Genomic DNA, 13,371 nt, shown 5'->3' with positions numbered 1-13,371 from the left:
CTGTCTGAGACTGCCCATGGGGGTTTCTCAATGTGCCCCAGTGAGACCCTTAGGCACTGGCTCCTGACTATCCCGCTACTTAACACTACCCCATACAAGTCCCCTGGCTGACTGATGGGTTGTTAGCAGAATGGCAGGGTGTTATTAGTCAGATGAGTTAATTGGAGCCTGGAGGTGGAAGGAGCCTTCTGTGCAGGGGGAAGGGGGAAGGGAAGGCCAGGATCACAAGGTGTGACAGAAGCGAAGCCGGAGATGGAGCCCTTGGCGTCCATCCTCTATGACCATGCGTCAGGGAACTTAGAGCCTTGTGGGTGGATCAGCCAAACACTCCAGGTCAGCTGGTGGCCGCGGGAGACCAACAAAGCCGGACTTGAGGGAAGGCCTGAGCTCTCGGTCCATGCCTCCCCTCACACGGGATACATCCCTTTTCTTCTGGGGGCTTCATTTCACTCTCTATCCAATTCAAGACAAATGAACTGGCTGATTGGAGTCTTGCCCTGAGACCCCAGCTTGGAGCGCTGAGGCTAGGCTGGGGTAATGAAGTTCAGTGTCTGCTAATCCTCAGTGTTGTCGTGAAGGCCAACCCTGGTGCTGATGACACAAGCCTTTCCTGAAGAAGGATAATGTCATCCAGAGCCCTCACACACAACAGTGTATAGCATATAGTGAGAATGACTAGCCATGCAAAGGAGCAGGGAAGAGCCATCACTTAAAGGAGCGAAAGCAGTTGATAGAGGCAGATGGGTGAGTAGTCAGGCTAATACGTAAGGATCTGAAGTGATGAGTGATACGTGAAAGAAAACGAACCAGGGATAGTGACCTACACCCAGAATTGTAACACCTGAAGAACTGGGCGGGGCAAGAGAACTGCAGGTTCAAGAACAGCCTGGGCTATGTAGTTCTTTAATAACCTTCCAGTGGGGAATGAGACTCAAACCACACCTATAGTATAGTATAGATTACAGTATCTGAAGGAACACTCAGGTTGTGTTACAGAGACTGGGCAAAGAGAAAGACAGTTCTTGAGCGTCAAGATGGGAGATAGGTCTATGAAAATACCAAACTTACCAGTAGAGGAGAGGGAGAGCCAGTAGGAGAATAGAGTCTGAAAGATGTGAAACCCAGTTGGAGCCCCAGAGATGAATGAAAGAATGGGACAGAAGCAACAAATCACACATCTGGGAGTGTGGCTCAGTGGCAGGGCACGTGTTCATGTGTTCACTAGCTGCCTCTCCTCACAAGACAGAAAAGGAAACCTAGACCCAAGCCTTATAAACTAATGATAGCTATCAGTTGGATCTATTCAAGAAAAAAAGAGAAAAGAGAGAGAGAGAAAAAAAAGAAACATCTAGGCATGCATAAGCATGATTGTCGCACCGCCCCCAACTTTTAGACCCCTGCAGTCAACCTGCTAGAAACAATCAGAAGAAAGACCTGCCCCCAGGATCTCCAGAGCTCACAAGAGCCTGGTCTCTGGCCAAGGTAGGTATGCAGTGTCTCTAATGACAAAATGAAGCAATTCTTCCACTAGCAAACATTATGCAAAAGCCCATCCGTAGGCTAGGGAAAAATTAAAGCACAGTCATGGCCCCACCCACTGCACACCATTAGGTAGGTATTTCTAATCAGATAGCCCAACCTGGTCAGCAGGGATCCACCGAGAGCCCCAAAGTGTGCATTATCAGAGTGAACCAGACCCTCCATGGTGGCCACACCCAGCCTTCTCTGCCTTTAATGGACTGGCCGTGGAGTCCAATTGACATAGGCTGCAACCTGATCAATGCACACTTTGGCCAGCATCTCGATGGCATCTAATGCAATAGCAATAATTTGGCTCCATTCTGTCAGTGCTGTCTGCACAGACTGCCCTGCCTTCAAAGCCATCTGCCACTGGGATGGCTTCCAATGTTTATCTCCATTAGTTTCACCATTGTTGGTAACAATAAAAATCGGGAGACAGTTGCACACTAATGATTTAGGAGCAGGGTGAGGCTGAAATCGACCTTGGCCCCTTTCCATCCACTATGGAGATGACTGGTAGATGGTCATAAATTTAAATTATTGTAAAAGGATAACATATGTTATTTCTCTGATGGCTAATTTTATCAGCTAAATAGGCTTGTCACTAAAGCTATCAGCTGTTTTACAAACCACTTCCCATGTTAAAAAAAATAATAATAACTCGACTTCCCCCCAGTGGAAAATTTGAAAAGTCCAGGTAACAGAGGCTAGTGTGCCAAAAAGGGGGGGCTGAAGACTTCTGGAGGGAAGGAAGGAGCTCTTTAGAAGGAGCCACTGTTGAAGCAGTATAGAACATGTTTTCTGTTATCCTGTCCTCTGGCCCATTCTCTCAGCTCTGGGCACAGCCTCAAAGATGAGCAGTTTGTGCAGAGCTATGAACTTTGCTTGGAGTTCTCAGCACCAGGTCCAGAAAGAGGCCAGGATGATGGCCTTGCTTCACGCCCAGCCCTTCACACCCACAAGCCTGCACACCCAGCCCTCTGCATTCACAAGCCTGCACACCCTTTGCACCCACAAGCCTGCACACCCTGCACTCTGCACTCACAAGTCCGCACACCCAGCCCTCTGCACCCACAAGCCTAAACACCCTGCACTCTGCACCCACAAGCCTACAACCCTGCCCTCTGTACCCACAAGCCTGCACACCCAGCCCTTTGTACCCACAAACCTGCATACTCTGCCCTCTGCACCCACAAGCCTGCACACCCAGCCCTCTGCACCCACAAGCTTGCACACCTTGCCCTTCGTACCCACAAGCCTTCCCGAGCTCTGGCATGTGAGTACAAATGCCACCACTTTCAGACCTGGCAAATAAAGACTTGTGACCTGTTCTCCATTCTCCTTTCTTCTGCACTGCTGGGTGGGGAAGACCCAGAGGAGCCACACAATGGAAGGAGCCTGGGGGCCAGAGTGACAGTGGAACATATAGTTCCCCATGCTCTGTCCACTGCAACCCACTCTGGTAATGATAAGAATGACAATCACACTCCTCATGCATTGTCTCGAGAGTTCTCTGTGTGTCTGTATAAGCATTCACATGCGTACATGGGTGTTATAGGTGCACATATGTGCAATGTATGGGGAAGCCAGAAGTCAACATTTGAATGTCTTCTTCAATCGCCGTCTACTTTACCTTTTGATACAGGGTCTCTCACTAAAACTGGAGCTCACGGTTTCAGCCAGACATCCTCCTGTCTCCACTTCCCCAGTACTGGGGTTACATGTATGTGCCACAAATACAGCTTTTCATTTACGCGCTGGAAATCTGAACTCAGGTAGGGCCTCAAGCATTCATGACAAACATGCTAGCATCTTCCTGCCCCAATTGATGCAGCAGCTAAGAGTACCCACCATTACTAGCCATGCCTTGTGTGGACACCCTATTTCAGTATAGGGAAATGACCCAGAAGCCTGGGCTCTATTCCACAGGAAACTATACTCAGGTGAGGGACAGCCTTCCCATCTGTAGCGAGGTTAATAAAACCTAGCCTGCTGATCTTGACCACAGGTGCCAAAAGACATCATGTATTTGACAGTGCATTTGTAAATAATGAGCATTGTGGAAGTTCATCAGGAGTGTTGGTACAGACATCGAGAACCTCCATAGGGGTCATTCAGTTAAGCTGCCCCTCACAGCACCTACACAATATTTGCTGCCTCCATTTTTCCATATAGAAGCTGCTGTGCAGGGATTGAAGGGAAAAGGACCAGTTGCTAGAGGAGCAAAGGCAGGAACCAGCTTGCTGGCAATTCCTATAAGTAATTTTTTGCCACCCTGAAGTCTGCCATCCATTGGATGACTCTTTGGGGAACTGATGCTTGTCCAGGGTTGAGGATGCACTAAGGGGTACACAGGTACCACAGGGATCCTTAGAGGCTTGCACTAAGGGGTACATGGGTACCACAGGGCTCCTTAGAGGCTCGTCCCCGAGTCACCCTACAGTGATCCCCAGACCCTCATTATCTCTCCCAAATCTCAAGGTGAATGTGGCTGGGTAAGGAAATTCCACCTCCTTCTTAGTCCCACGGAGCTCCACAGAGGACAAACACTAACCCCCCAAGGATGCCAGCCCAGACTGTACTAGTTTGGGCCAAGTGCTGTTGCAAGACCCAAAGGGCAAAGAGCAGAGCAGATGAGGTTGTGCGGCATGTTTCAGAATTACAGCAAGAGCTTGGGCATTAAAGAGCGTGAAATCTCTGAAGCAGCTTGTCAGGTGACTCAGAAGAATATGATGCCACATGAAAGGAACCACTAACCTAACGTGCCTTTGATATTTGAAATGGCCAGGGCAGAGAGAGAGAGAGAGAGAGAGAGAGAGAGAGAGAGAGAGAGAGAGAGAAGGCCCACCCTGGACAGCCACCAGCTTCTTCCTCTGGGATCTCTGTGTCCATCACAGGGATTAGACTTATGGCTGTAGTCCCGTGAGGGGGGAAAAATCAGTAAGTAGAGGCCCTCACAGCTGAGGGTTGTGAGATCAGTGCACCCCACAGTTGCAGCCGTGGACTGCAAGGAGCTGGCCAGGGCTCAGAGACAAGAATGGACTACTGTGTGTCATCCCTAGCCAGGTCCTCTGGGCTCCATTTCCTCACAGGCTCTGAGGAATGAGAAGGTGTCAGGTGGTCAGAAGGGATTGTGGGAATGAGGAAAGCAGAGAATCTCTGAGTTCATATGTGGTCAGTGCATGTGCAAGTGTGTGTGCACGTGTGTGCGTGTGTGTGCACATGTGCATGTGCATGCGTGTGTGTGTGTGTTACAAAGGGCCCAGAGACTGGCATTTCCACTATCATCCTCACATTGCTGTGTGACACTACCTTTCCATGGGCCCCAGTTTCCTCACCTGCCAAATCCTAGATCGGACCCATGCCATCACAGACCCTTCACTGAAGGTCTGAAGGGCTCTGGAGCACCCTGGGTGTGGCCCGTAGCAAGAAACGAGAAGCCACATGGCAATGAACAAATGAATCTTTCAATGGAGAAGCCTACCCTCCTCAGTGAGGCAGTCAGACCAATATCAGGTTGATGGTGTCCTTATTGCTCTCGGTGAGAACATCACGTCTACAGACTTCCTTCCAAACAATATTACCAAAAGAAAAACTGTACCACATCTCAACAGGGAGACCCCTACCAAACACCCAGCCAGTGCCCTCAAAATCCTCAAAGTCATCAAGACAAAGAGAGAGTGAGGGACTGTCACAGGGAGGAGCGGAAGGAGACAGGAGGGCTGAAATGAAATGTGGACCTGGAAGGGTCCATACATGAATGGTTCGTATATTGTAACTAATTATACAAATATATCAGAAATGGGTGACTCTGCCTAGAGTCTGTGGAAAATCTGTAAACCTGAAACTGCTCAAAATGGCCTTTTTTTTTAAAAAAAAAGATGTATTGATGTATATGAGTGATCTATCTATATGTACACCTTTATGCCAGAAAAGGGCATCAGATCCCTTTATAGAAGTTTGCGAGCCACCATGTGGTTGCTGGGAATTGAACTCAGGTCCTCTGGAAGAACAGCCAGTGCTCTTAACCACTAAGCCATCTCTCCAGCCCCAAAACAGCTTAAAAGAAAGAAAGAAAGAAAGAAAGAAAGAAAGAAAGAAAGAAAGAAAGAAAGAAAGAAAGAACGAAAGAACGAAAGAACTAAGATACCTGAAACCAGGACAACTATTTCTGTAAGTTTATCTGAAGGAGAAAGCAAAGTGGGCTCTTCGTTGAAACTGGGGCTGACTGCTCTGAGGGGGAGTGAAGATAGGAGGATCTGAAGTTCAAGGTCAGCCTGGGCTACAGAGTGAAATCCCCATCTCCAAAAATCAATTTATCAGTCAACCACTAACCAATCAAATAACCAGAAACCAGTGCATTTCACATTTACACATCAGCTTCTGTGTGTGAGGCATACGTGAAGTCTACTTGGAAGAGGCTCCTGCTAAATATGTTCTAAGAACTCGAGCTGTGAGAGACAAGTTGGGGAAAGACAAGAATGATGGTCTGGAGGTGGTCCGGGGCAGGGCAGGTGGACAGCAGGCTGGAGATCCTGGGAACTCTCTAGATTACTGAGGAGTCTGGGCCAGTGCCTGCAAGGGGGCCGGGATTCAGCCCTTGTGAATCAGGCTGTCCCTGCCTGACATGAGCAATATTCTTTTGTTTTTGTGTTTGTTTGTTTGTTTTAGACACGGTCTCATTGTGTAGCACAGGCTGAGAACTCACTACTTAGACCACGCTGACTTTGAGTTCTCAATCTTCCTGCCTCTGGGTGCCTCAGGCATGCACCGCCAGCTCTGAGCAATGTTTTTCACTGAGCCCGAAAAGAAAACATGGGATAAGGAATAGATCCGAAAAAGGTGAGCTGGGGAAGAAGAGCATTATGGGTAGAACACCTATATCTGTACCTGGCTCTACAAGGTGGGTGCCCGTGGGCAATTTACCACTCAGATTTGTTACTAAAGTAGGTGTATGCAGGAGTGAGCAGGCAGCTTGAGTGAGCCCGTTAGTCAGTATTTAAATCTCATAACCACCCTTTGGGGATTTTATTACTACCTCCATTTTTCATATTAACAAAACCAAAGTTCTATCAGCATCCAAAGCCACAGAGCCACTAAGCAACAGGGCTGGCTTGGACTCAAGTCTGTCCTTTGGCCATTTTCGATCACCCCACATGCTGCCCTAAGATCCACAGCTGACACATCTCCTTGGGGGTAGCTGTTATGGCTGTCCCCAGCTTTGGTTCATCCTGCAATGTGGTGCTGCCTCTGGCCTCTGGGGAGTGGGCTCCAGCTTTGGAGGGAAGTGGCCTGCTTCCTACTCTCTCTGCAGAAGCCAAGCCCTGCTCCACCAGACCACCTCCCCACCCTCCTCCTCAGCCCACGGGGATCCCAGCCGACTATCCCTCTAGGCAGTCTTAACCAAGATGACAGGTTTCAGGTGCTTTTTAAATTAAAACAGTTCGTCTCTGTTCATCTCTTTCCCAGATGTCACTACCTGGCAAGAATCTTCTTTATTTATTGCTCTTTCCTGTACAACTCTGAGGGAATTCCCTCCCCAGGACCCCGAGGAAAGGGCCTAGATGTGGGGAGTGACTTGAACCTGCATGGGACAGGGCACAGCATATGCTGAGAGTTTGCCATTAGGGGTTCCCCCTGGCCATGAAGCACCATGTGACTGATGGTGGCTTGTGGTAGGGCTGTGACCTGCTGGTCAGCTGTACATGTAGGATGCAGCAGTTTGATCCTCTCAAGCTGCCAACAGCAGCAGCATTTTCCTGCTGTACAGGGGACCAAGAGCTCTCTGATCCACTCTGCAAACTGGTTTCTGGGCGACACTTCCAGCTGCCCCTAAACCCAGGTCTGCGCTCACCCAGGGGGTTGCTATTTCCCTGGCTTTCTGTCTCCACCTGTCCCCTCTCACCCACTCCCCAGAAGCAACCAGAAAGATCCAAGGAAGATTAACATTCCCACAGAGCCACTTTGCCTTGATCAGCCCAGAGCCCCTCCAGCCCAGCCCTCCCCTCCTGCTGCCTTTCCTGGCTCACAAAGGGCATGGCCACTGCAGTTTAGCCTGGGCTCCACTCTCACACTGTAAACTGGGCCTCTGGCCTGCTCTTCTCCCAAATGGCTTTGTTCAGCCCAGCTCCTCTGCAAATCCTCCTGCCACTGTGGTCTACAGGGTCCCTGCGAGACATGCATAGCACCAGGCTGCCTCTGCATATGTTTTGGTCACCAAATGCACTCACCAAAGCTCCCACAATGAATGGTGTTTCTGGTGCCCAGCTCAAGTGCAGCCCGGAGCAGGTCCCTGATGCCAGGCTGGGTACACTTGTGAAAAATCTGGAGAGCCAGCCGCTCAGGGGCCGCACTGCTGTCTTTTTAGAGTAGAATCCCATATGAACTGCCATGGTCCAAGGGGCCCCTGGACAACATGCTAAGGATTGGATCCACAGTGGTTCATCCAGTCCCACACGGACACTTGGTAAAAATGAAAGGCTGTGTTCCCGAAGTACAGAAAAGGAGTTGGTTCATGGACAGACACCCCAAGGGGTTGATTTGAAGATGCTGTGTGCACAGTCCTGTGGAGATATTCCCTAGGATCAACCTGTGGTGGCATTCTACAACTTTCCACACTCGTCTGCTGTGTGGCTTTGTCACTGAGGAGCCAAAGGAAACACTAAACACACATTTATTGAACTCTGCAGTGAATGGAGCAGGGGCTGGGCTGAGGCACAGCTGGAAGCTGAGTGAGGCCTGTGGACTTCAGCAGTCCCTAAGCTCTGGCATCCTGGCATTACAGGGTCCTCAGCAAGGCCTGGACAGAGATGGGCAGACATGAAAGTGTTACTCACCCCTTGCTCCTGACAGATTTGCGTCAGCCTCTCCAGCTGCTCCTCTTGGATGGCCTTGGCCTTCTCGTACTGCTGAGTAACCATCTCCACCTCCAGCTTGACCGGCAGGACATAGGCTGGAAGACAGAGGGAGCCCTGTGAAGACCTGGCCAGTGGCTGGGCTTGGGCTGGGGAGAGGCACACCCAGCATTCAGCCGGCAGCCGCTTCAGAGCCCAGACTTAGTTTGTGGAGCTGGGGGTGGGGCAGGTGCTCAAGGCATCCAGAAAGTACAGTGGGGCCACAAGCCAAACTCAGCCCCTTCTCTTCCATAATGACATAGCCCCCAGATTGCTGGTATAACTTTTACAAAGAATGACTATATTCTAGCTTTTGTAATAGTCATGGGGGCCATAAGACAAATTCTGTCAGAGTTGGGAACCTCAGATCCTACAGGCATAGGGTATAACTGGAACACAGTCAACAATCAAAGGCTAGTTCTGAGGTAGGCAGTAGGTAGATAGGTAGACAGACAGACATCTATTAGTGTATGTGTGTGTAGGGGGGGTCTCCTCTTGCTTTGTACCTTCTCCCTCTATCCTTCCTGGCTATGATGAGGAGTGGTAGTTGGCACCGGTACAGCCATCTTGGACCATGAAGTGACTCTGAGGAGTAGGTTATGGACATCACAGCAACAAAACAGGAAGTATTTAGCACACTGAGTAGAGAGCAAGTGGCATGTGCCATAGGTGGTGAGTGACATCTGCCACCTTCTGCAGAGTTCCCGGAGAGAGAAGTGAGCATGTGCGCCAGGGAAGTCAGTGACATTCCGGGTCTCTGTTAACAGATGATCCTACCGACGATACACTGTGAGATACCGAGGAGAAAGCCAGGGCTCTGAGTATGGGGTCCCCATGATTTCTCAGCTAACAGTAGCCCCACAAGCCCTGCCCTTGGCCGGCGGGGCTGGGGGAGTCTTTGAGCTTAGAAGCGCTATAATCTATAGGAGTCTGAGAATCAACTCTAGATCTTGACCTCTGCAATTTACTCCCTAGGGTCAAAGGCCAGCCCTTTCCAGTTTTTCAGAACACCCAGTGACAGGTGACATGTGTCTCTAAGCACTGTATTCTAGACCTCTTCACACCCCATCCCTGAGGAGAAGGATGGGATGAGCCCCTAAAGCCTCCCACCTCCAAGCTGTCCCTAACTGCTGTTGCCTGGGCTGTTGCTCACGCCCAGGGTGAGAACTTCTCCTCTGCTCACACTTGGTAATTCCTGTTCTCACGCCCAGGGTGTGAACAGGAATTACCAAGTGTGAGCAGAGGAGAAGTCAGTTCACAGTGGGCTTTCATCCTCCACTATCCACAGCTGGCAGGGTCTAGAGGGGAGCAGATGTTCTCCCGAACAGAACTAAGACCCTGAGCAGGAGGGACGGATCAAACAGCCGAAAGAGCACTGAGGTGGTGTGTGTGTGTGTGTGTGTGTGTGTGTGTGTGTGTGTGTGTGTGTGTGTGAGACCTGGGCTTCAATCATGATTCTGAGCACCATTCACAGTGTGGCTCTTTACCCTTCTTTGACTTAGTTTCCCCATCTGTCAAATGAGGAGAATGTGTTGGATGAGTGCCTCAAGTCATGCCAGACTTTCTAAGTTGGGCAGATCCCCCAATTCAATGAAGATGCTGTAATGTAACGATAACCAAGCCTGGAAAAGAACCGTTGTCCTCCTGTTCTTAGGTGGGGCGGGTGAGAGGCTGTCCTCTCCCAGACAGAATGAAGACCCAGGAAGTCCTTTGGCCTGCCCTGCCCCTGCCAAGCTGATGCTGTTGTGGGAAGTGTGCCGTTGTGGCCAAGATTGGGGGCTGGAAAGAAACTTAACAGCTATCACAGTGGCTCTAATCTGCCTTCCAATAATCCTTTGAGGTGCTTCTCAGGATGAGAGGGGATGGGGGTCCTTGGGAGTCACTGGGCACCTCCCATACCACCTCTTTGGCGAGGAAGCAACCCAACCTGACACTGTTCTTCAGGATTGAGGCCCAGTCTTATGTGAAGGCTGGCCTTGCATGAACACAGTATGGTAGTGTGCCAGAGCTGGGTGTGGTGGTGCACACCTTTAATCCTAGCACTTACTTGGGGTGCAGAGACAAGCGGATCTCTGTGAGTTCAAGGCCAGCCTGGTCTACCTTGCAAGTTCCAGACCCGCCAAGGAAAATTGTCTCAAACAAAACAAAACAAAAACAAACATACAAACAAAAGATCAAAAATAGTTGCATGGGAAGGGGGATCAGGACATTCATGTGTGTGACATGTGATTGTGACACATAGCTGTGGGTAGCTTCAGAATACCATGCTGAAGAGGCGGGGCAGGCTTGGCTTTCTCCACGCTATGGGTCACACCCTCCACCCTACGATCACGATCACCGTAGTGCCCTGAGTCCTCTTTCCTCAACCGACAGCTACAGTCTCAGCCTCCTCACTAACCCCTCTCAGGTTACTCACCATCAATGATCCTCTTTACCCGCCAGATTCGGAACATGATGATGAGGCTGATGGCATCCCAGGGGCTTCTGGGTCCGTTCGCCACAGTGGATGCCACCATCGGAGCCAAGGACAAGATGATCACAGCCCCGTCGAATACCTGAGGAAGGGGCACACTTTAGTGTCTCCAGTCAGGCTGTGTGGCAGACCGGAGGGCAGCCAGGAAGGCCGCTGCTGCGGGTCATATTCTCCAGATATTCTGCCTGGAGAAGTTCAGCCCATCTCCAGATGCCCTGCTCTTTCTCATTCTCTCTGAGGGGTCCTCTTTCTCCAGGACATGATCAAGCATCTTTGTACTTCTCATGACCTCAGCCCTCCTCCAGCTCCAAGTTTGGACAACCTTAGGCCGGCATCCCATGTCCTAGACCCTGGGCAGAGACTGAGGTGAGTGCCTCACTGACAGAATAGGAACTGATGGCCATAGGGGCCTCTTTATCTGTGGACGGCAAGAATCCAGGACCAGTGTGTCACCTCTCACAAATGCAGAGCCTTGGAGGGCAGAACATGGAGAGGAGGAGTGTAGTCCACATGACTAAGCCTTGGACACTGGCTTTCTCTCTGTTTGCCCCAGCCAGGCCTTGTGTGGGCCTCTCTGAGGCCAGGCCCTCTGTGTAGGCTCCCAGGTTTGGGCTCAAAGACATAGAGGAAAGGGAGGAAAATATAGTCAACGCTGGATACCTAAGCCCAACCTTGCCTTGGTCTGCTGCATAAAACGCTGGCTGCCTCCAGGCCTCCATCACTGTAGGGACTTCTCCCTATGCCCCAGCCCCTGTCTCCCTGAAACAGTGTGGACATCCAGACTGAGAAGAGAAGTCACGGCTTCTCAGAGCCATGCTCCACCACTGGGTCATTCTGGAGTAGATTTATTTGTTTTCAGATACATCTCTCCGGCTTTTCAAATTGATTTAACTTTAACCGTGTACATTTTGTGAACCTCAAGGGATGTTTTAAAGAAAATCTTCAGTTGGAAAATGTCTGGGTTTGTTCCCTCCCGGCCTCCCACCCTCCTCCCACACCACCCAGGTGGCACCCCTGTGGTCAAATGCATGCTGGGGGAGAGTTCTTGGGATAGATGAGAAACATGCCCAGCTTCTAAGATCTGGGGATAGAAGATGGTCATACCTCTATTTTGTTTTCGATGTAATCCCAGATCCCCAGCACAACAATCCGTAGAACAGTCTGAGGACCAGGAGAGAGAGAGAGAGAGAGAGAGAGAGAGAGAAAGAGAGAGAGAGAGAGGAGATTATTGTTCTCTCCGTTAAGAAGGTTCCAGAGCTCAGATGTGGAGCTCTGTTGTCTCCACGCACAACAAGTTAAGGTCTTCCCCATTCTCCATCCGGTCCCCAGTCTACACACCCTCCCCATCCCCACTACCAGAGCCCAGTTCCAGTACAGTGGTGGCCTTGCCTTTTATGGTCCCCTCTGTCCTCCAGCTCTGCCCCTTCACCTGCCTGTGTGCTATCCCCTGGGTATCCGTTACACCAGGCTCATTCATTCAAAGTCCTTACACTCAAAGGCCGTACAGAGCACACTCCAAACCCCTTAGAGTGAATGATACCCAAGACTCTGCAGCCCTCTTCAGCATCATCTCTTGCCACTCCCAGCAAGACAAAATCATGTACACATCTGCAAACTTTCTCCTATTCCCTGGTCACTGCGCCATGGCAAAGGGTGGGAGTTGCTTCTCTCCGTATCTCTCTGTTCTGCACTAAGTCTTCAGCATAGCCACACAGCTAAAGACACCATCTCCTGGCTCTCCTTGGGCTTGGGAGGGGCCAATGGTGGTGACAAGAAGCACCACGTATAATTTTGGGGCTGTGTCCTTAAGTTGACTTATCTCTGCTCACTCTGGTATATAGGCATGGTGGTGCCTTCTTCAGTGAAGAGGACAGGAGAGAGAAGGAAGCCTGCTGGGTCTTCAGCAGCTGCAAGCTTACACATCTGTCTTAACCCCTTACTCAACAAAACCTGTTCTTCCAGCCTTAACTCCAGGGGTAGGAAGAGCTCTGGGTGGGGGTGTTCCGAGACCTCTTTTTAAAGTCGCATACAATAACGGCTCTTTGAGAAACCCCTTCTCTGGACACCACTCTTCTCTTCTGCTGGACAGGTGGGCTAGAGGACACAGCTCCAGACACTGATGAGAAGAACCTGTCATCTAGGACAGGCCAGTAAGAGCCAGGTGCCAGGTGCTGTGCCAGCCCTCCTCACGTGTGAGTCTCCTTTAACCAAGAGAGAGGGCAATGAAAGAAGCTGTCCAAGGTCCTAAGCAACTGAGGTAAGAAGTTGCTATTTGGAGCCAGAGGAGGTTTCTCTCTCTGTGCTCCAGCTGGGTAGAAACACCACATGCTCTCCTGCCTGCTCCCTCATACGCTGTTGGATTTGAAACTTTTTACTTTTCTCTTTTGAAAGATACATCCACCCTCAACTTCTGGGCCTTCCCTGGCAAAAAGGTCCAGGCCGAGAGAAAGGAAGTGGCCTGAGCCGAGTACGATCAATGGGACA

At 50.4% G+C, this 13,371-nt stretch overlaps 1 protein-coding gene across 7 annotated transcripts in view; it reads right to left on the bottom strand.

The window, feature by feature from the left end:
- Tmem266 (transmembrane protein 266) overlaps positions 1–13,371 on the bottom strand; it is a 152,964-nt gene that overhangs the window by 14,416 nt on the left and 125,177 nt on the right. For all 7 annotated transcript variants that reach the window (XM_048416948.3, XM_085688777.2, XM_085688775.2 and 4 more), the window contains 3 exons: positions 11,992–12,048; positions 10,831–10,969; positions 8,358–8,473 (listed from right to left, as the gene is read on the bottom strand). In XM_048416948.3, the coding sequence (XP_048272905.1) occupies positions 8,358–8,473; positions 10,831–10,969; positions 11,992–12,048 (312 nt within the window). The remainder of the gene's footprint in view (positions 1–8,357; positions 8,474–10,830; positions 10,970–11,991; positions 12,049–13,371) is intronic.

The sequence above is a fragment of the Myodes glareolus genome, chromosome 4 (genome assembly GCF_982192425.1).
Source record: "Myodes glareolus chromosome 4, mMyoGla1.1, whole genome shotgun sequence".
In the NCBI taxonomy this organism is placed as follows: Eukaryota; Metazoa; Chordata; class Mammalia; order Rodentia; family Cricetidae; genus Myodes; species Myodes glareolus.
This window is presented reverse-complemented; position numbering and strand designations above follow the sequence as displayed.